A 23,603-nucleotide genomic window follows, 5' to 3' on the forward strand; every position below is an offset into this window, starting at 1 on the left:
GCCGCCCAGCTGCCCCCCCCTCACCCGTCCACTCACCGGAACCGGGCGCGCTGGCACCCGTGGAACCGGGCGCACTGGTACCCGCGAAACCGGGCGCGCTGGTACCCGCGGAACCGGCGCGTAACCGGCCGCGCTGGTACCCGCAGAACCGGCCGCGGGTGTCATCAGCTGGCGGTATTCTCAGAGGGGGCAATTGACCCGTTGCCCCCCCCTGGATCCGCCCCTGCCCGAGATGCGTGGCCCCAAATTCAGGTCGCCAAATGTCATTTTTCGAATTTGATTCGAATTTCGTTTGAATTCGTTAGCATTGTAATTCGGTTGCATCCGAATAATGAAAATTCGTCCGAATTTCGATTCGGAACGAAACGAAATGCACATGTCTAGTGTAAAGTGAAAGCAGTAGATCTGCAGAGAATATTATTTGAGCCCCTAGCACTTTATATATGAATGTCTCCACATATTTTAGTGTATTTGTGATGATTTATGTGCACACACAATAGGACAGCGCTGTGACACATAATTCTCTTCTAGGTGATAAAGGGAATACTTACCTTTGTTACAGCAGCAGTCCGGTATAAGTTATTTCTGTAGGTATTTGAGTTGTTACACATAGCGCGGGTTTTATTCTATTTATATTGGTGACATAATTGCTCAAATCTGGGGATCAGGAGCCATTTCCACCCTTTACTCTCAGCTAGGGCTCTTTGTATCCATATAACAATATGACCCACCTATAAGGATATACAGTACAGACACACACAGCAGAAGGCCGTGTTCACACTGTGAGATGTTTCTCAGGGCTGCATTTCCTCTGAGCTCCACAAGGTGGTGATCTCCCTTCTGCCCAGACAGGAAGTCTCTATGGAAGACAGGAAGTGATGTCAGGTACAGACAGGAAGTTGCAGGTGAGAGGTGAGTCGGGAGGAAGTAGAGAAACGACATTGCTGGAAGAGGAGGTAAAAAGATCTTATTTTCTATTTACACCCAGTAACCCCCTTTTAGTGAAGGTCAAAAAATGCGAGTTCCGGGGACCCCACAGGGGGAGGACATGAGGCTCCCTCAGTAAGAAGAACATAAATTATTGTATATTGTGTCAGGATAGAGGCAGACACCTCGGCACCACCTGAAACTGAGGAGAGGTCTTTGGCTGAATTCAAAATGCAGATAACAAAGAAGGGGGTCAGTCTGGTGAGAGTCGCCTTCCATGATGGACACAGAGAGGGGCTGATGGCTGCAGACCTCACTGGAAGGTGCTCAGAACTGCTGAGTCTGATGGGTCAGTATGGACTGGGTGCTGCTCTCTGCACCCTGGACATATAGTTCTGTATTGTCTGTGCTGCTGAGCTGTGGTCAGACCCTCCCAACCCCCCTCCAAGGGCCCATGGACTTCACCCTGCCTGCCCTGCTTCAGCTACCAGCCCCTACCCCTGTCGGCCTGGATCTCTGCCCTGTTCTGGACTTAGCCCCGTCTGCCTGGATCTTTGTCCTGTTCTGGACTTAGCCCCGTCTGCCTGGATCTTTGTCCTGTTCTGGACTTAGCCCTGCCTGCCTGGATCTCTGTCCTGTTATGGACTTAGCCCTGCCTGCCTGGATCTCTGTCCTGTTCTGGAATTAGCCTTGCCTGCCTGGATCTCTGTCCTGTTCTGGACTTAGCCCTGCCTGCCTGGATCTCTGCCCTGTTCTGGACTTAGCCCTGCCTGCCTGGATCTCTGCCCTGTTCTGGACTTAGCCCTGCCTGCCTGGATCTCTGCCCTGTTCTGGACTTAGCCCTGCCTGCGTGGATCTCTGCCCTGTTCTGGACTTAGCCCTGCCTGCCTGGATCTCTGCCCTGTTTTGGACTTAGCCCTGCCTGCCTGGATCTCTGCCCTGTTTTGGACTTAGCCCTGCCTGCCTGGATCTCTGCCCTGTTTTGGACTTAGCCCTGCCTGCCTGGATCTCTGCCCTGTTTTGGACTTAGCCCTGCCTGCCTGGATCTCTGCCCTGTTTTGGACTTAGCCCTGCCTGCTTGGATCTCTGCCCTGTTCTGGACTTAGCTCTGTCTGCCTGGACTAATTCTCCTCCTGCCTGTACCCAGAGTCCCCCAATAAACACCCGCTTGTCGGGTTTCTGGTGATTTGACTCTGTGTGCTCTCTCTCTGCACTCTTCGTTCATCACACCCCTGTCATGTCCGTCCTCTTTCTCCATAGTCACTGTGATGACTTTTATCTCCAGCAGATGAGGATACACACATATATAGTGTGGAAACCTAGATTAACCCCTTCAGGGGATCAGCACAAGGGTTGCCACCATATCCCATAAAAACTGAAGACATATTGATTACACAGGTTCTGTGGCTGAACTCACTTAGTGCCTTATCTGCATTTAATTATCCTCAGAACCTGTGTAATTCATATGTGTTTGGTTTTAATGGGAAGAGGTGACAACCCTACGTGGCTGCACTATTGTATTCTTGTTTCCACACTATATATGTGTGTATCATCATAGAATACATGAAGATAAGAAACCTGGAGCCTTTAGAACCACTTTAAGTCATGCTGAGATCATCTCCCATTGGCTGAGCAATATTCTCATTTGTCTCTGAGCTCCTTCTTGCTATTCCTCGTCCTGCCTGTTGTTTCCTTGGATTGATTTTCTGTGTAGTGACCCCGGCTTCATCTCTTGGATGCGCTCATCTGTTGCTTGTCCTGACCTTTATCCTGATTCCTGGATCTCCTCCTCATCTCACACCCAACATAGTGAATGGAATTTGTGATCCAGAAGGCCAAATTTTATGTGACTCCCGGACCCCAAGAATCATAGTGAACACTAAACTGTCCAGATTAAATATTTTCCCACTGGGGACCATAGCACTTTAACCACTTCAGCCCCGGAAGGATTTACCTCCCTTAATGACCAGGCCATTTTTTGCGATTCGCCACTGCGTTGCTTTAACTGACAATTCCGCGTTCTTGCAACGTTGTACCCCAATAAAATTGTCATCCCTTTTTCCCCACAAAGGGAGCTTTCTTCTGGTGGTATTTGATCACCTCTGCATTTTTATTTATTTTTTGCGCTATAAACAAAAAAGAGCGACATTTTTGTAAAAACAAAAACATTTTTGTTTTACTTGTTGCTATAATACACATCCCAAAAAATTAGGGCTCTGGAAATTAAAGATGAATTCCTTGATTAATCGATTAATTTTTTTTGATCAATCAAAATTCTTTTGATCAGTACTCGCCTCTCCTCTCCACTTCAGGGAGTTCCATTGGAGATCCGGTTGACGTTGATGTCCGGGACGTCACCGGATCTCCAACGGAGCTACTCCCCCCTTCCCCAAGTGCTAACGAAGGGAAGGGTGGGAGGATTCCGGTGGCGTTAAACTTCTAATTGAACGCAACGTGTACGGGGAGGAGCTACACTTGACGTCACCCGCTGCTGCCCTACGGAACTAACACGATTGTTGGCTTTACATGCTGAGTTTTTATCTCTCCCACGTCCCTATCTCCCCTCCTTCCCCCTCGGGGGGGGGGGGGGGGTAGCTGCATGTGCTGCGGGCAGTGTGTGTGTGGGGTTCACTGGGTCTCTCACCTGTAGGGGGCTCTGTGCGGCTAGCATTGGTCCTGGTCCCGGTCTGGGGGGGTCCCAAAAAGGTGTCTGTGGAGGTGTTCTTGCTGAATGCAAGCAGCCCTGTTCTGTGTTTTTTCCTGTCACCGCATGGCGCTGTCCGGTGGCCATTATGACTGTGGGAAAAGCAGGTTCCCCTTGTGAGCCTCAGCAGCCATTTTCTAAAGGATTTTCCTATTAGTTGCATTGGCGGCCATTTTTTTGAAGCTCGAGTGCTCTTTTCACCGCAGTTCTCTTGTGACAGCTTTACATGTGCTCTCACATGCTGTTTTCTGTGTCCACTGTGTATACAGGATGCTGGATGGCTCTTCCCTGAACGCTGGTGCAAGTACTGCAGATCGCTTCACCGCTATTCTATACAGCTGCTGCCGACACAGTTCTTCACTTTGCAACTGGGTAACCTCCTAGGGACTACAGGCACGGCTAGTGACATTCACAGAACGCCCCAGGGTGGTGAGTCTGGTGCTAGATACCCCTCCTCCCCCCCACGCGGCGGCAGCAGGAGGGTGGGAACTTCAATGTCCTAAGTCCCCTTGCAGGTGGCAGACAGGGTAGGGTCAGCATGGCTTCAGAAACTGGTGTTTCTTCCCCTGAAATCCAGGCTATTGCAACCGGGTCACCTGTGGATAGCGCTGTGCCCATGGACACCCTGACGGCGGTCCTTAACTCTTTTGTTGCTAAAATAGAGGCGGTGCGTGGAAGGAAAGGTGCGCGTAAAAGGCCCCTACCCCCTCATCCTCTGGGGAGAGCTCTGATGCAGACTCGGGCCCTGCTGCGGCTGGTGACCCCTGCTCTGACCTATCAGACGAGGCTGACCAGGACCATTCGGACAGTGAGGATGATTCCCTGTCCGGGTCCGGGCGTCACAAATGCTTGTTGGAGCACTTATCACAGCTGTGCATGATACCCTGAAGATACAGGAGCCAGCGCATCCCTCTGCTGATGTATCAGTCCCTTTTGGGTCCCACAAGCCAGTACGTTCTCTAAAAGGGGCTCCCGTATTTGGCTTATTTTGACAAGTTCATCTACAGGGAATGGGGTCGGCCGCAAAGGACCTTTTCGGTCCCAAAAAACATGGCGGTGTGTTACCCCTTTGAGGAAAGCCTTCTCAAGAAATGGTCGGCTCCTCCGGTCGTGGACCCCCCAGTATCCAGGTTAAATAAAGTAATCACGATCCCGGTAGAGGGGACTTCTACTTTCAAGGATCCCACGGACAGGAAGGCCGAGGCAGTGGCTCTTTCCTTGTTTACGGTTGTGGGCTCAGCCGTGCAACCTGTACTGGCATCCGCACTGGTGTCACAGACACTGACTGAGTGGGCAAAACTTTTGCACCGCGAATTGGGAGAGCAAAATGTCTCCCCTGCCTGCGTGGAACTAGCAGACCAACTAGTGCAAGGCCTTAAGTACGTTTGTGACGTGGCACTGGATACTCTCCCTTTGTTATCCAGGGCTTCAGTGTCAGCAGTGGTGCTGAGGCGCCTGATTTGGCTAAAATGCTGGTCTGCTGACCAGGCATCCAAAAAAACCCTGACGGATCTTCCCTTCCTTGGCGACCGGCTCTTTGGAGCTTCGTTGGATGACATTAAAAATGCCACGGGTGGTAAGAGTACACTACTCTCACAGGCCAGGAAGGGTAAGGAGCCACGCCGTAGGCAAGGGCCCTCTTTTTCCGCTCACAAGAGGCTTTTTCGTCCGCCCGGTGCTTCGACAAAACGCTCCCAGCCCGACAGGACATCCACGGATGGTCAAAAGCGTCCCTGGAACCGCAAGCCTAACAAGCCTGCGAACAAAAGTGCTACTGCATGAAGGTTTGCCCCCACCTGCGTGTCGGGTGGGGAGTCGCCTTCGGGAGTTTGCAGCCCGGTGGACCTCCGTCCAATGGGTCTGCGACCTGATTTCCACAGGCTACAAGATAGAGTTTCTCTCTTGGCCGCCAAACAGATTCTTCTCCTCCAGCATATCCACATCCCCGGTTCGCCGGGAGGCCATGCTAGGGGCAGTAAGGGACTTGCTGAATCAGGGGGTGGGTACCAGTTCTGGAATCAGAACACTTCCAGGGGTTCTACTCGAATCTGTTTATGGTTCCCAAGAAGGAAGGGGTACATCCAATCTTGGACTTAAAAGCCCTCAATCACTTTGTAAAAGTGCAGAGGTTCAGAATGGAATCAGTTCGCTCAGTAGTCGCTGCACTCCATCAAGGGGGCTCCCTGGCGTCTTTGGACATCCAGGATGCGTACTTGCACATACCCATATGCCTTCGGCATCAAAAATTTCTGCGTTTGGTGGTCAGGGAAGCCCATTACCAGTTTGTGGCTCTTCCCTTTGGCCTGGCATCAGCCCCCCCGAGTCTTTACCAAAGTACTGGCTCCAGTATTGGCGTTGCTGTGACAACGCGGGATCGTGATCGTGGGTTACCTAGACAATCTCCTCCTGAGAGCATCTTCCGCCTCAGAATTAGAGGAGGATGTGGCGATCACCATGCAGACTCTGCGAGAATTTGGCTGGCTGTTGAACCTAAAGAAGTCGGTGGTTGTGCCGACCCAGAGTCTGGAGTACCTGGGTTTACTATTGGACTCCAGGGAAGCGAGGGTCTTTCTCCCCAAATTGCAGACTCTCAGATCTGCGGTCAAACTACTGATGAACCGCAAGTGGTCGTCGCTCCGCTTTTGCATGCGAGTACTGGGGCTCATGGTAGCCTCCTTCGAAGCAGTACCTTATGCCCAGTTCCACACCAGAGTCCTGCAGAAGGAGATTTTGACGAAATGGGACAAATCTCCGTTGTCCCTGGATCGAGAGGTCCAGGTGAGCCAGCCAGTCAGGGACTCTCTGATCTGGTGGTTTTGGTCCCCAGTGATTCAGTCCGGAAAATGGTTCCTTCCTCTGAAATGGACGGTGATCACTATGGACGCCAGTCTCTCAGGCTGGGGTGGAGTGATGGGGTCGACATGTCTTCAAGGATGTCCGACCAGGATACAGTCAGACAACACCACGGCTGTGGTGTACATAAATCACCTAGGGGAAGCTCAGCCGCTGCTTGGGAGGTCGCTCACATACTTCGGTGGGCAGAGCGACACGTTTTGGCTCTGTCAGCCATTTACATTCCGGGAATGGAAAATTGGCAGGCGGACTATCTGAGTCGTCAGATGCTGGACCCAGGAGAATGGGCGTTGCATCCGGAGATATTCAGGCTGCTGTGCCTGAAATGGGGCACACCAGATGTGGATCTATTGGCCTCCCGTCTCAATCTCAAGGCGTCTGTCGCTCAGGTGTGTAAGGCGGCGACCTGGTCGTCTGTCCATACGTTTACCAAGTTCTACAAGGTAGATGTCAGTGCATCGGCTGATGCCTGTTTGGGCCGCAATGTTTTGCAGGCGGCCGTGTAGTTGCAATTGCGATTTATTTTTATTTTATTTTTTTTTCCTGTTTTTTTGATAAAACGCAGTACTGTTTGTTAATGCACTGTTGCATTACTTCCGCAAAAAAGGTTGCAGTGTTGGGGATTTCTCCTGTTGAGAATACCCGGTTATGGCGGTGTGTTTTTCCGTAAACTGCTGTTTTTTTGTGGGTTTAGTTTCACTAGTTCCCACTTGCCATGGTGGATAACGTTTTAATGCTGTTTTTTCCCACCCCTCGTTTGGCACTGCTTGGGGACGTCCCATTTAGTTACAGAAAGGAGCTGTGTCGGTCGGTGAATATAAGAGAAAATAGGATTTTTGTACTCACCGTAAAATCCTTTTCTCTGTAATTCACAAACCGACACAGCACCCACCCCTCCTTTTCTCTACGTTATACTGCTTGTTGATGTACTGGGTTCTGCCTGGGAGCAGGAAGGGTTGTTAGCACAGGGTCCGTCCCCCGGGGCGGGACTAAAGTTCTGGGTATTGTGTTACAATTTTTTGCCTAGTTCTCCTAATGGCAGGTTAACAAACCCATTTAGTTACAGAGAGGAGCTGTGTCGGTTGGTGAATTACAGAGAAAAGGATTTTACGGTGAGTACAAAAATCCTATTATTCCTCAGTTTAGGCCGATATGTACTCTTCTACAGATTTTTGGTAAAAAAAAATTGCAACAGGCATATATTGCGCAAAAGTTATCATGTCTACAAAATAGGGGATAGATTTAAGGACTTCTAGTTATTTATTTTTTATTGTTTTTACTACTAATGGCGACGATCTGTTATTTATTTATTTATTTTAACGGGACTGCGACATTCCGGGGAACAAGTCTGACCTCAAATTACACTTTTTAGGGAGCAGTGACATTATTATATTGATCAGTGCTATAAAAATTTACTGATCAATGTAAAAATTACACTGGCAGGGAAGGGGTTAACACTAGGGTGCGATCAATGGGTTTAATGTGTTCACTCAGCGTTTTCTAACTGTCGGGGGGGATGGGCTACCAGTGGCATGACCAAGATCAGTGTTCCCGATCACTAGGAACAATAGATCTCTGACATGTCACTAGGCAGAACGGGTAATGCCTTCTTTACATTCTGCCTCTGTACAAGGCAATCGTGGGTTGCCGGCAGATATCAAATGCGCCCGACCCACTGGGAAGCTCCCACAGCACGCAGGAACGGCGATTCGCACAGGAGAGCCAACTAGTTAATATATACTGACCTTCATATTACCTCCTGAAATCCTCATCCTATTATTGTACAATCAATCCTTATAATTCTCTGTTATCAATGTTATCTGTCTACAGGGAAACCTTCATAGATGACGCCACCAATGAGTATGGAGGAGGACTGGAGTCCCTTGACTGTGAAGATACTAAACCTCACCCTGGAGATCATCTACCTGCTGACCGGAGAGGTAAGGAGAATTCTGGGAGGTCACATGACATCATTCTTATCTCTATTAATAAAACACAGACCTGACCGGAGAGGTGGGAGGATTTTAGGATAACATGTTCCTATTGTTCTTCAATACAGAGATTTCCTCTTCTGAAGTCAGGTGATCATGTGACCATCACAGTGCCTCCATGTGACTCCCTAAAACCCGAGAGACACAACATGCAGAAGATTCTAGAAGTCAGCAAGAAGATGATAGAGCTGTTGACAGGAGAGGTGAGCGGTGCTGGGAATTCTGGGACATTATCCAGTAACAGACAAGGGATGTATCTGGATGGTGACTGTATCATTGTGTGTGTACCTCAGCCTGAAGTGGGGCTTTAATAAAATGGAGACCTGAATGGAGAGCTGAGGAGGATTCTGGGAATCATTTGATTTTACTATTTGTATTCAGATATAGACTTTTCCTCCTGTGAAGTCTAACAGACAAGGGATGTGTCTGGATGGTGACTGTATCATTGTGTGTGTCAGGTTCCTATAAGGTGTCAGGATGTCACTGTCTATTTCTCCATGGAGGAGTGGGAGTATTTAGAAGGACACAAGGATCTCTACAAGGACGTCATGATGCACAATCAGCCGCCCCTCACATCACCGGGTAAGAGGAGACTTTATTGTAAAGGAGAGAGCAGTACGGAGGCTCCACCTAGATCCCCCATCATCTGATAAACACATAGAAACAATGTATTCAGTCAGTGTGTGTGTTTCCTACAGATGGATCCAGTAATGGGAACCCACCAGAGAGATGTCCCCGTCCTCTGTATTCCCGGGATTCCACACAGGAAGATCACACCATCCCTCACCATCATCAGGTAGATGAGGAACAATCACTGATAGTATCATTAGGATCTGTACATTATCTGCATTGTTACCATTGATGTCATTTTTATTATATATTCAGAGTGGAAACCTGAGAGATTCTAAAGTTAAGGTCAAAGAAGAGATAAAAGAGGAGGATGATGAGGATGGGGTGATGGAGGAGTCAGAGTTTCTAAAAGAACACAAAGATCTGAACCAGGACACTATGGTGGAGTCGTCCAGTTACAGAAACCCACCAGAGAGATGTCCCCATCCTCTGTATTCCCGGGATTCTACACAGGAAGATCACACCATCTCTCACTGTTACAAGGTTGGTAGGATGGATCATCTAGAACATGAACTCGAGGAGACGGGGTTTATTTACTAAAGGCAAATCCAGTGGGCAGTCGCTGTAGATCTGAGGGGAACATAGAAGGAAAATTTCAACACCAATGTGTATATTTTTTATGTGATGTCACAATATTAAATCTTATATATTACAGATGATATTCTCTTTCATTTTCTTGATTTAGAGTGGAGATCCAATTGATATAGAATTTGAGGTTAAAGCAGAAGAAGAAGAGAGGTATGTGAGGGATGATCAGCAGTCTATGGAGGAGGATGGAAAAACGGGGACATTTATAGAGGACACTCCTACAGAGACCAGCACAGGTGGGTCATTAACATTAAAAACATTCCTCCACCCATACTGCTCACTGATTGGTCCAGAATAGGGCGGGGACTGGGTGATATCAGCACTATATACTCAATACTGTACATTACATACTCCTGACCCCTGCACTATATACTCTATGTTGTACAATACATTATTCTGATACTATAAAATCTTAACCATTGTATCCTATATAATAAGTTGTACATTAAATAGTCCTGATTTCTTTTACATCCATTTCCTACCAACTGGACATTTTATATCTGATGATATGATTGAAGCACGGACCTTTACATTGATAATAATGTGATAACATCCTCAAACATTGGAATCTTAAAAAGAATGGGATAATGAGGGAGGAGTCAATAACCCAATGATTGTGGGCTTCAGGATCAGTCCAGTCTTCATATTGGTTGTTCTCCCCCATCCTCACTCTGACCTCCGGTGTGGCTCAGCCCCGCTGTTATTCATGACTAAATCATGGACTAAATAAGGAAGTGCAGGACTTCTTGTGTTGGTAAAATGGCAATGAGTGATAGAGGGGACACTCGTCTTATAATCCCCTCATCACTCTCACTCCTATGAAAGACCATTCTCGTTGTTTCCTCACTCTGATTAAGGTCCATGAATAAAGAAATTAACTGGGAGGAGATTCAGAGATGTAAGGCTGAAACAACTAATTGATTATGAAAATAGTTGTCAACTATTTTAATAATCAATTAGTTGGTCAGTCGATTAATTGGCCTGCATACAGAAAATACAGCTCAGTACACCATCCATATATGTCAGTAAATGCCTGAGAACTTAAATGTGTGAGGAGCAATGCCTCATGGGACATGTAGTCCTGGGGAAGAGAAGGAAGCAAGTGATTCTAAGGGCAGAACTTTTTTGTACCTTCCTATAGGAGAACTCTATACTATACTTTGTACCTCCCTATAGGGGAACGCTATACTATGCTTTGTACCTTCCTATAGGGGAACGCTATACTATACTTTGTGACTTCCTATAGGAGAACTCTATACTATACTTTGCAGCTTCCTATAGGAGAACTCTGAAGGCAGGAGGAGCCAAAAGTCCTGGGGGGTCCAGAAGAGGAAAATCAGGGGAAAATCATTACACGGAGAAGATAAGTAGGGGTGCGCCGAATGGAAATTTTGGTGCCGAAATGGAAAATTAAGGATGCACTAGGCAGAAAACTGATAACGAAAATTACAGTTTTTAAAAAAATATTTATATTTTTATATACAACCACCATTTATATATAACCATCTCTTGTATCATGTCCTCAGTCTCTATCCATCTCATGTATCATGTAACCAGTCTCTAACCATCTCTTTTATCATGTCCTCAGTCTCTATCCATCTCATGTATCATGTAACCAGTCTCTAACCATCTCTTTTATCATGTCCTCAGTCTCTAACCATGTCTTGTATCTTGTCTGCAGTCTCTAACCATCTCTTGTATCATGTCTGCAGTCTCTGACCATTTCTTGTATCATGTCTGCAGTCTCTGCCCATCAGATGCAGCTTGCCAGTGCCCGGATTAAAGCTGCGATCTCTGTGTGTCACGGAGCTGTATTTGAATTGCCTGGGTCGCAGTAACAATGCCACGCCTCCTGTGATCACATCACAGAGTCAATATCAAACCATTGGATTATTGAGCTATCACAGGAGGCGGGACATTGTTTCTGCAACCTGGGCAATTCTGCTCCTTGACATACAGAGATCACCGCTCTGTGGGAGGGAGGAGAAGAGGTAGGTGAGGAGGAGGGAGGGGAGGACTGGGGAATGCCAGGATGACACCCCCGCAATGGGTGGCACCATTTTCTGCTCGATTATCGACAATATTTTCCTCTCGGCAATGTGCTGAACAATTTTCGGCATTTTTTTTTTTCGGCCACCAAAATTTCTGTGTATTCCTAGAGGTAAGTATGACAAGTTTGTTTAAAACAGAAATCCAACATTTACAATGACTTTAAGGGCTCTGTGCAGGGAAGATGACTGTCTGACCTCAGAGAAGGGGGAGGCTGATAGACTGGAGGTGATAGAAGGCATTACTATTACATAAAGTAAAAGTTTATCAGTATTGTGCATTATATATAAAATTATTATAACATGAATAAAAGTCTCAGCTTTCAGTATTACTTTAATATAAAAGTCCCCCCTCCCCCCTCTAACCTCCATGTATCTTCATGTGTGACTCCCAGCTAAAATCCCCATATATCCTACTTCTGGGTATATTTTTTATTATACAGTATATATAATATAAGCTATATTACTTTCACTATTTCACAGTATAAATGAATCCCTTATAATAGTGAGTATCTGCTGATTTGTACTATAAAGGATTTTTTAACCCCATCATAACAGATGATTAAACAAAATCATGCTGCTGCTAATAAATGTCCTATTGCTGGCCATACACGAATTGATTTTTGATGTACAAATATTTGCATGAAAATTATTTGTACATTCGATGAATGGACAAGTGTGATTAGAAAATTCCACTTTCTTTTAACATTCAATTACAAAATGAATGTAACTTCTGAGCAAAAACCACATACACAATGTGAAAATTTGTTCGATGGAGGAAAGTTTTCTGTTCTGCTCCTTCGTATTTTCCCTTCACTGTGGTGGAAAATGAACACCGATTTGACCCGACTAATGGTTAGAAAATTGGATGAATGTTTTTATGAAATAAAAATGAGTTTGTGTATGGCCAGCATAAGTGAAATCAGGTGCAGGGAACTTGTACCCACCTACCTGTCTATGACAAGGGAGTCTGTCATCCATCATATTATATTACACTCCTGTCTGATCATCTGCAATACAGCGTTTTATGTCTTTTTTATATTTTAATAATGTTGATCTCTGATTCTGATATGTAGCAGATTCTCACTCTAATAATACATCTATCCGTCTGTTATTCTCAGAGTGGATTAAATATCCAACTATATATCTGGATATTTATATTTACCGCTGTATATAGATATTCAAGAATATTAACTAAATTATACACCAACTTTTTTTGAAGTTTTTATCCAATTAATCAATTTATTCAAAACAATAATCGGCCAAATAATCATTAGCGGCCGCCCTACAGAGGACCCATTTACTAGTTACCTTGAGGGGGGAATTGTAAGATCCTCAGAGACAAAGCTGCCTGATGTGGGCGGAGTCCTGGTTTAGGGGAACCAATCAGCTCATGTCTAGTAATAATCTTTTTATCTCTATTTTAGTAGATGGACGGGAGATGAGGAAAACCTCAGAGGATTGTCTCACTTTGTCTCCAGACTGCGAAGTAGAAGATGAGGACATCACACAGTATAGTCCAGGAGAAAACCCGACTACCTCAAATGTCCATCCGGCACCACACAGTGTAGATGGACCATCGTATTCCTCTTATCCTGAGCAACCTCAGACTGTGAGGGACGGTGCCGTCCTTCCAACAGATAAGAGGTTTTCCTGTACTGAGTGCGGGAAGGGTTTCCGTTTTAAATCCAGTCTTCACATGCATATAAGATCTCACACAGGAGAGAAGCCGTATTCCTGTTCTGAGTGCGGGAAATGTTTTTCACGGAAGTCCAGTCTTTCCACACATCAGAGATCTCACACGGGGAAGAAGCAGTTTTCCTGTCCTGAGTGCGGGAAATGTTTTTCACGGACATCCAGTCTTTCCACACATCGGAGATCTCACACAGGGCAGAAGCCGTATTCCTGTCCTGAGTGTGGGAAATGTTTTTCAGTGAAGTCCGATCTTAACAAACACCAGAGATCTCACACGGGGGAGAAGCCGTATTCCTGTCCTAAATGCGGGAAATGTTTTTCACAGAAGTCCTATCTTTACAGCCATGAGAGATCTCACTCAGGGATGAAGCCATATTCCTGTCCTGAGTGCGGGAAAAGTTTTTCACAGAAGTCCAATCTTTACACACATCAGAGATCACATAAGGGGGAGAAGCCATATTCCTGTACTGAGTGCGGGAAATGTTTTTCAAGGAAATTCGATCTCTCCACACATCAGAGATCTCACACGGGGGAGAAGCCATATTCCTGTCCTGAGTGTGGGAAGTGTTTTTCAGCCAATTACAGTGTTAGCATACATCGGAGATCTCACACAGGGCAGAAGCCATATTCCTGTTCTGAGTGCGGGAAATGTTTTTCACAGAAGTCCCAACTTTACAGACATCTGAGATCTCACACGGGGAGAAGCCGTATTCCTGTCCTGAGTGAGGGAATTGTTCCTCACTGAAGTCCTGTCTTCCTGTACATCAGGGATCCCACACAACCCTTGAGGTGTATTAGTGCCTTGAGTGTGGGAAATGTCTTCTATATGAATGTTGCTGGACATCACAGCTCTCATGTGGGGAAGAAGCACACACTGATATACACCTCAGATATACTCCATGGCTGATCTTCATCATGTAAGAAACAGTTAATAAGGAGATCAGAGATCACCACAGACATGGATGAAGTGTTGTACCGTGTTGGCCATTCATAGCAGTAGAAAAATAAAAACTGAGTCATTACCTCTCATTGGCTGAGTACATTTTGTGGTGTAAGATTTCACAAACACTTAGAGGTCTATTAAAAAAAATGTTGAATGGTTATGACCGGCATTTGTCCAGCCATGATGAATATTGGCTGTATTTTATTTCATACATTGATTTCCTTGACTCCATCTAATGCAGTATTGCTCTAATTGATATGGCCACTAGATGGAGCTGATGATTATAGGAAATCACTGTGTTAAATCACAGACAGAAATTTGTAACAGCTGGATGAATGATTGTCACATTAATCTAATATTTTTTTCAAAAAATAGACCTATTAGTCTCCTTCGTCAGACATGTCTTCATACTAATACCTGAGATCATACTCATACACTTATCAGTACAGTACACACTGAAGGTTAGAACTTAAATAAGCCAACACTATTAGACTAACTATTGAATTAAAATGAAAAATACTATCTATGTTTGGACTTTAGATGGCACTAAGTATAATAGCAATTATCTCCAGCTAGTGGCAAATGTAGTATTTTCTATTTTAAATCAATGGAAATTATTCAAACAGCAAATAGCCAATTAAACTCCATTTTCCCCTCATTCACACAGAAGGAATGTATGTGTATTTTCATTGGGTGAATTATTATGTAAATTATTTATGAATAGATGCCTAAATGTCAGGAGACGTTTATATAAAGATGTGAAGTATGTAGCAGATAAATGAATAGACCTCCTAGCAATGTTATTACCAGGCTGCAGCTAGAGGGTGCTCTAATGTTTAGAGTGTGACCACAGCAGAGTGATCCCATCTAGCTCACATTAACCCTTTCACTGCCAGAGCTGGTTTTCCATTATTTTTTCACACATGTTAAAATGCAGATTTTGGGCCTGAAGATTAGATAAAACCCCCCCCCCCCCAAACATATATTTTCTGAAAACAGAAGCCCTGGAGAATAAAATGGTGGTAATTGTTAAGGTGTTCCCCGTACACAAATGTCACCTTCATATCAGGGTTTATTTTCTATTTTCCCCCATTTTCTATGGTGTGATTTTTTTTTCTACAATACTTTGTTGTAATAATTTGTAGTCAGAGTCTTCACTTGCGATACTTCAAATGCGATACCTTAACTACCAAGGCCTGAGGTGTGCCTTGGCCTAGCTGGTCAGTATGCCTGAAAGAGGGCAAAAAAGGCACGAAAGTTGGTGTGATAAGAAAGCTTGATGATGGATAGGTAACAATGCGTCTAGTAGAGTAGCACACGCCTGGATAGCCTCAATGTATGGAGCCAGTATCATCATCCTATGAATTTATGATGAGAAGGGACCCCCCTGTTTGGAACTTTCTTAGAATTTTCTGAGAAACACAGGCATGGGAATGAACTGTTTGTAGCAAGAGGATACATAGGGGAAAAGGTAGCAAGGGCTGACCCAGAGAAGCCCTGCAAAATAATTGCAAAGGTTGACCACACTTGAAAACCAGACGTCAGGCAAGTAGCTTTGTGAATACCCATGAACCCCTGGCCTGTCTGTCTATACTTGGTATGGGGAAGTTTGAGCGGGTGAGCTGCAAAAATGGACGAACTGACAGGAGTTTGCAGGGGTCTAAAGTGCTGGATACCTGATAGAAATATTTGCTGGTGTTGATGGATAAGGCCAACACGCTGTGATAATATGCATTCATAACATGGAGAAAAACATACCAGAAACATAGAAAACTGGTCCCACATCAATTAAATCGGGTCGTGCTTCTGCTTGTAACCTGACAAACGAGTTGGAGTCCTGAAACAGGGGAAGGAGGGCCAGACTCCATCCTGAGGAATAAATTTCATGGACTGATTCAGCATACCCATGTGACTGTGAGCCCCCCTAGGAACAGGCTGGGGATCGGACCAAGATGAATGGTCTGACGTACCTGACCAACTCACCAGGCAACCTCGCAATCAAAAGATTAGCACCAAGAGTGGAACCCAAATATAATCGATATTTGGCCCCGGATCTACCATTTTGTGGGCCGAAAAAAGGGAAGTTAGTGTAAAAGCAAGGACTTCTTTTGACCCAAGGGTAACGCAGCGGTGAAAACAACTCTAGTGCTACTAATCTTACCCTAGTAGCAGGCAGGTCTAATGAAATCTACAAAGCATTAGTGTAATCAGCTTGGATAGCCAAACCACCCCCCCCCCCCCCCCCAACTGAAGAAAGTGCTGAATCGTCAAACTCTATGGACGAGTACGCAGATAAAAATATTTCCGCAGGAAAGAGACAGCCAAAATGTAACAAACAATGTTAAAAACTTGCCACTGGACACCCTGGTGGGACAACCCACCCTCTTCAGAACAAAGGTGAAGATCCAGACCAAGGGCCTCATGGAAATTACTGCCCCCAGTACCTTTATTAACAATGAAAGCATGACTGTCTACTGACACCAAGATACTACATACGAAAGACTCTGACGTGATAGTGAAGAGGCCCGCGTGTGGGCCTGAAAAATTAGTCCGGCAGGGGCTGTCTGAAGCCCGGGGCCGAGAGATTCCAACACAGCCCCTGACAAGAAACATTGCTTGGCTCAGACATATTGAACCAGAAGGATTGACAAGACCAGTGCACTAAGGAGATGCTGATCTTGCATGCAGAGGCTGGGGGTGCACTGACACCCGCCTCTGACTGAGCGAGTTTCGATCACCTCCATCCTGTCCTGTAATTGTAAGCCCTTGTACACACGGTCGGATAATCTGTCAGATTGCGTCTTATCGGATAATCCGACTATGTGTGGTATGCATCGGACTGATTCCGTCCGAATCTCCGTCCGACCCAATTTTCCAACATGTTGGAAATATTTCCCGACCAACTGGGCCGGACGGACCTAATCCGATCATGTGTAGAGCATTTTCATCGGACCAAGTGCCACGCATGCTCAGATCAAATTCCTACATCAAAGCTATTGGCTACTAGCCTGAACGTAGTCCCATCGTAACGAAATTATGTCATCACGTTCTGAAAGATCGGATTTTTCGCCAACTTTGTCCGACCGTGTGTATGCAACAGTTTCGGACAAGATCCGACGGACAAAATCCGACAGGCAAAATCCAACGGATTTGGTTGTGGAAATCTCCGACCGTGTGTACAGGGGCTAAGAGGCCGGGGAGAGCATGTTTAGCCCCCATGAATCTGTGCTTAAAGAATAATGCCCAGAACATGTACCATGCTGGTGTATGAGAGTAGCTGGGATGCAATTGGAAACAATCCGAAGTGCACCGCCTGAAGCCGGAAAAGGAAACCCCTGTGCAGAAGCTCTGCTGCTCTTAAGTATGGACCAACTCCTTGATGATGGAAGGCTACCATGTTCAGTACCCCCACGTGGAGAAGAAGGGATGAATGTGAATATGTACCCCCAAAACGTGTGGCATGCCCAACCCAAGGAAAACACAAAGAAAGTGACAACAGACAACCAGACATGAGAACACCACCCCTTTGTACCTACCTGAGCATAAGGATGTGAGCAGTAATGACCAGACCACAGCGTGTGAATGAACCTGATGACGGCTCCCACCATAGTGTATGTAGTAAGTGAGACTGAGTAACCTGCAGTGCAGAGACAGGTGATTAAAAACGATACACTCAGGGCCAATATACCCACAGACCATGGTGGGTAGTCGTACAGGTGTAAGAAATGAACGTGCATTGTATGATGTGTGGTATATAGGCGAGAAGATTGTGGTGAACAATAATTTAAAAATTAAACCTCAGTCCGTATGGATCTGTAGACATGACAGATCCTGAGATGTTAGCCCTGGCTAACTAAACCCAGCTATACAAGAAACCTGAACGAAAAGTATGATGAGACAAGGAAACAAAACAAAGATGGAAAGGCTGTTGGTGTATGCTGTGACTGCACAGCACCGACATGTTATGACAGAAAATGCTATGACATAATCATAATGACTGGAACATACTACGACTGAACCCACTATGACAGCACCCGCTGAGACTGGAACATGCCGAGACTGAACACGCTAAGACGGAGCAAGTTATGACAGAAAAAACCAACACCACCCCTCTATGCCTACCCAAGTGTGAGGAGCCCACAGCACATGAATGAGTGTAGAAGTAAGTGTATGAAGTAAGTGAGCCTGGGTAATCTGTAGCACAAAGACAGGGAGCTGAACCTGAATACTCGGACTAGTGTACCCACAGACCGTGGTGGGTAGTTGTACAGGTGTAAAGAAATAAAAGTGCATCATATGACGTAAGGCATACGGGCAAGAAGATTGTGGTTAACAATCATTAAACTGAAACTTCAGCCCGTATGAATCTGTAGATGTGACAGATCCTGAGATGTGAGCCCTAGCTTACTAAAACCAGGTATGCAAAGAATCTGAGCGAAAGTATAATGAGAAATGGAAACAAATGAAGATGAAACGGCCGCCAGTGTATTCTGTACCTGCATGACACCAACATGCTTGACAAACAGGCTAATGACAGAACACGCTATGACAGAATATGCTGCTTGCAGAACCGCAATGACAGAACAGACTGATGACCGACAGAACATGCTGCTAACAGAACCGCTATGACAGAACACACTGATGACTGAGCTTTTACCACAGAATATGCTAATAACAGACCCGCTATGACAGAACATGCTGCTAACAGAAACGCTATGACAGAACACACAGATGACCGAGCTGTTGTGACAGAACTGCTATGACAGAAACATGCAAATGATGTAACCACTATGACAGAACATGATAATGACAGAGACACGCTAATGACGAAACCCGTTACTGATGGAACACGCTAATGACAGAAACACGTTAATGACAAAACAAGCTAAGGCAGAAACATGCTAATGACCGAGCCGCTATGACAGAACACGCAACGGACAGAACCGCTGACACAGAAAATTATGTAAGGCATGAATCATGAAATGACCATGGAAGTGGAGCTACCCCACCAATCAGCCCCTCATATGTTGGACTGCAATCCACTTCCCATAGATCTGTGACCCCAAGGTCTGGCGCGAGCACCAGGAGGAGTAAGTGGGGCGGGTGGATGCTTCCTTGTAGTGTGGGAGGGGGAGCGGAAGGAGTGAGCACCCCCCAATTTGCCCAGCAAGCGGGAGGTGTGAGCAGAAGGAGTGAACGTCCCCCCTCATGATGCCCGGCGTGAGTACTGGGGCAGTGAGCGGGCAGCCCTCTTTCCGATGATGCCAGCGTGAGCCTGGGAGAGTTGAGCATGCGAGTGGTGGCCCCTTCCTGAATGGAGCCCAGCATAAGCCTGAAAGAAGTGGAGGTGGGCGGCTGGTTATAGCAGCTGGAGAAGAACCTCTACGACTCTTCCAGCCAACCACTTCTCTGTGAGGGAAAACCGAAAGGGACGCGGCCACCCGGAAATGACGTGCATCAGATGTAACCAAGAATACGTGCCGACACAGAATTAGACAGAGGAGGAGGCATAAATAGCCCTCAGACTCCTCCTACAAATACAGGCTAGCCTGCGGCCAGCCTTCTTACGTGACACATTGTGTATTGTATTGCACACAAATTAATAATGACTCGACCTCCACATTCCAGACAAGTTATTTTACTGATTAATTGGATTTCTTCCTTTACTGTTCCCTGATTTTTATGACTGCAGTCTTGTTAAAAGTATAAAAAATTGTATTGAATGAAGAAAAATAAAGAGTGTGTGTCGGTGTAATGACTAAGATCTGTGATATCAAACATTTCTCATCAGTGACACTTTAGAAGTCTTCACAGGTCACCAGTTTAGAGTTTGGGGTCATTATTCACACCATCTGCAGAGATCTGCGTTTTTCTGCTCTAGGGAAATGCAGATCTGTGCAAGACACATAGAAAACAATTGATTTCTATGTCTGGTTCACACCAAAACCCACGTGCGATATGCGGTGCGGTGCTGTGTGGGATGATGCAACATGTCTGCACATAAACTGAAGGAAACTGACATCCCCGCTCTGCACTTCATGTGAGAGGCAGCGATAGGAGAGCCGTGTGAAGAGAGGCATCAGGAGCAATGATGGTGGACAGGAGTATGTGATCGGTGTGGTGGGGGAAGGGGGGCAATTAGAAGAAGAAATGATCTCCTGTGCATCTCTCCTTGCAGCTGCTGAAAGCTGCTTCTCCTCTCCCTCCTGCCTGGCTTTCAGTGACTGCAGGGAGAGCATTTCTTGTAATTGCACCCCCTTCCCCCACCACACAGATCACACGCTCCTGTCCACTATTTGATTCTTCCTGCTTGCCAGCCCCCCGGGTGCACTGTCATCCCCCCTCCTGCCAGTGGCTGTAAACACACAGGGGGATGTTTCAGTATGGAGAGTGGGGGAAGGGACCATTAAATATGTAATTTACCAGCCCCTTCCTTTTCTGAATGAACACACACAGTGAGTGATCAGTACTTGTGATGATTCCAACTCAAATACCTACAAAAATAAAACTTATACCAGACTGCTGCTGTAACAAAGGTAAGTATTCCCTTTATCAACTAGAAGAGCATTATGTGTCACAGCGCTGTCCTATTGTGTGTGCATATAAATCATCAAAAATACACTAAAATATGTGGAGACATTCATATATAAAATAATATTCTCTGCAGATCCACTGCTTCCACTTTACACCAACTTTTTTAACCTTATGATATTTGGTGCTATATTAAATAAAGTAAAATCTTGTTCATGTAAACATAGAATATTTTGTGCTCAATATATTGTCCTCTGCAAGTCCACTGCTTCCACTTTGCATCTACTTCATAAAACAGATTTTTGCAAAAACAAAAATCTACAAATCAATAAAAATCACCACTAAGGGACGCCTTAACTGTCACGTGTGTAAGAGGTGGAAGTTCATGGCTAAACTACAGCTGGTACAGTTTGGAGCACGAAGCACTCTCTGGCCTGTACACCAACATGTCCACATCGCAGGCATTACATATCACGGACCCGCACACACTAGCCGCACACTTGAAAGATAATTTTGACTTCACTTGGAGTGATTCCGTCATTCCTTACCGGGGGGGTGAATCTAGCCACCAGAATAGACCAACTGTATGCAACCAACCTCCCCCAATATACAAGAAATTATGCCGCCTACACATGAGCGGACTTTTCAACATCAAAGGTCCGACGGAACAATTCCGGCAGACTATTCGATCGTGTGTGGGCTGCAGCGGACTTTTGATTTTCAAAAGTCTGACAGACTTTAGAAATGGAACATGTTTCAAATTTTTCCGACAGAACTCTGCCGGACCCAGTTCCTACCGAGAAATCCGCTTGTGTGTATGCTAGTCTGACGGACTAAAACCGACGCTAGGGCAGCTATTGGCTACTGGCTATGAACTTCCTTATTCTAGTCCAGTCATACGTCATCACGTTCGAATCCGTCGGACTTTGGTGTGTTTGTGTGTGGCCAAGTCCGTTCATTCAGAAAGTCCGTCAGAACTCTGTCAGAACTCCGTCAAAAGTCTGTCGGACCTAAGTCTGGTCGTGTGTACGCGGCATTAGAAGCAGATGTAAAACAATGTGCACAACTCCACCTGTCCTGGTGAGGTTGGGTTCATTCCAATAAGATGATTTTGTTCCCTGTGTACTGTTCATCTTCTGCTCTCTTCCCTTCCCTATCATTAAAGACCATCTACAGCATTTTCAAGGGAAAATCATTGACTTCATCTGGGGTTCGAAAGGGCATCAAGTGGCTAAGAGAGTCCTATTTCACACTCGTGATAAAGGTGGTCTTGGTCTGCCAAACCTATTATGGCACTATCATGCCGCTCAACTAGCCTACATCTCAATCATATATTACCGAATTACTAAATCCAATTTAATGCATATGGAATGACAGGTGGTACCCCAATTCACTCTGGACTACCTAATGTGGTGTCCTCCTTGTCCATCTATCTTAGCTCCAACTCTCTCTCATTCAGTAACCCTATGGGGTGGACTTAGAGGTCACCCAGAGTTGGTCTCTGATAGTCACCCATTAGTTCATCTGTTTCATAACCCTCAATTTCCTCCAGGCATGGGCATCAAAGCTTTTAAATGGTGGCTGAACAAAGGGTTGTATAGGATTGGTCACTTTTGAAGACTTGAGCTTTTGTATAAGTAGCCTGGATATGCCCCTGATGGAGAAGTTCAGATTTCTCCAAATCTTCACTTTTTATGTTGTGATTGTCACTGACATGCTATCTAGTAGAGCTGCACGATTGTGGCTAAAATGAGAATCACGATTTTTTTGCTTAGAAGATAGATCACGATTCTTGTGGCGTATCATCTTTCACATTAAAACAAAAAAAAAAAAAATTGTGCTAACTTTACTGTTTCATTTTCTTTTATTTATTGAAGTGTATTTTTTCCCCAAAAACTGCATTTGAAAGACTGCTGGGCAAATACAGTGTGACATAAAATATCGCAGCAATTGCCATTTTATTCCCTAGGGTCTCTGATTTTATATATATATATATATATATATATATATATATATATATATATATTTATGGCCCAGAGCCCTCTGACCGATACGGATAAGGATGACAAACAAGGTTAACACAAACTCGCTTACTTGAACCGGACCTGAAAGTGTGCCCTGGCCTAACGTAGGGTATACCAAAATAAGGGGGCATACCCTTGATAGAGAAATGAGTAATTAAATGAAATGGAGTGAAATGAGTACTCGCCCGAGGAGTATAATGCTTGAGAAATGCCCTGACAGGGGATGGGTGGGTGGGTATCGCGCACCGGAACCGACAAGGGAGCCAGGCGAACGGGCTGGTTATATACTCCACCGGGCTCCACCCATAATTACAGGCCACCATACTGGCCTTTCCATTTATGGCCCAGAGCCCTCTGACCGATACGGATAAGGATGACAAACAAGGTTAACACAAACTCGCTTACTTGAACCGGACCTGAAAGTGTGCCCTGGCCTAACGTAGGGTATACCAAAATAAGGGGGCAAAAACATACAGGTAGGGAATGCCTTTATTGATTCGAGTTTGTTACTGGGTGAGCTTGACAAAGGCCTGGGCCATCTCTACTTGCGGATTGGGTATGTAACGGGCGAAACAGGTGGACTTCCATCTACCCAACTTTTTGATAACGTGGACCGGGACCCCTTGGCGGGAGGCAGTTGAAGCCGCTCCGATCCGAAAATGAATGTCC

The 23,603-nt window shown here is 45.6% G+C and overlaps 2 protein-coding genes across 2 annotated transcripts in view; one reads left to right on the plus strand and one right to left on the minus strand.

The window, feature by feature from the left end:
* LOC143989933 (uncharacterized) overlaps positions 1-23,603 on the minus strand; it is a 359,732-nt gene that overhangs the window by 118,172 nt on the left and 217,957 nt on the right. The gene's annotated exons all lie outside the window — the stretch shown is intronic.
* Positions 891-14,465, plus strand: LOC143989619 (uncharacterized). Its single transcript, XM_077489839.1, has 8 exons — positions 891-956; positions 8,315-8,424; positions 8,544-8,678; positions 8,934-9,057; positions 9,174-9,271; positions 9,361-9,588; positions 9,791-9,929; positions 13,169-14,465. Exons 2-8 carry the CDS (start codon positions 8,329-8,331, stop codon positions 14,179-14,181), a joined length of 1,833 nt encoding a protein of 610 aa, XP_077345965.1. The 5' UTR covers positions 891-956; positions 8,315-8,328; the 3' UTR covers positions 14,182-14,465.

Source organism: Lithobates pipiens, unplaced genomic scaffold, assembly GCF_037356315.1.
Source record: "Lithobates pipiens isolate NorthernLeopardFrog02 unplaced genomic scaffold, aLitPip1_a1.2 Scaffold_18, whole genome shotgun sequence".
Lineage (NCBI taxonomy): Eukaryota > Metazoa > Chordata > Amphibia > Anura > Ranidae > Lithobates > Lithobates pipiens.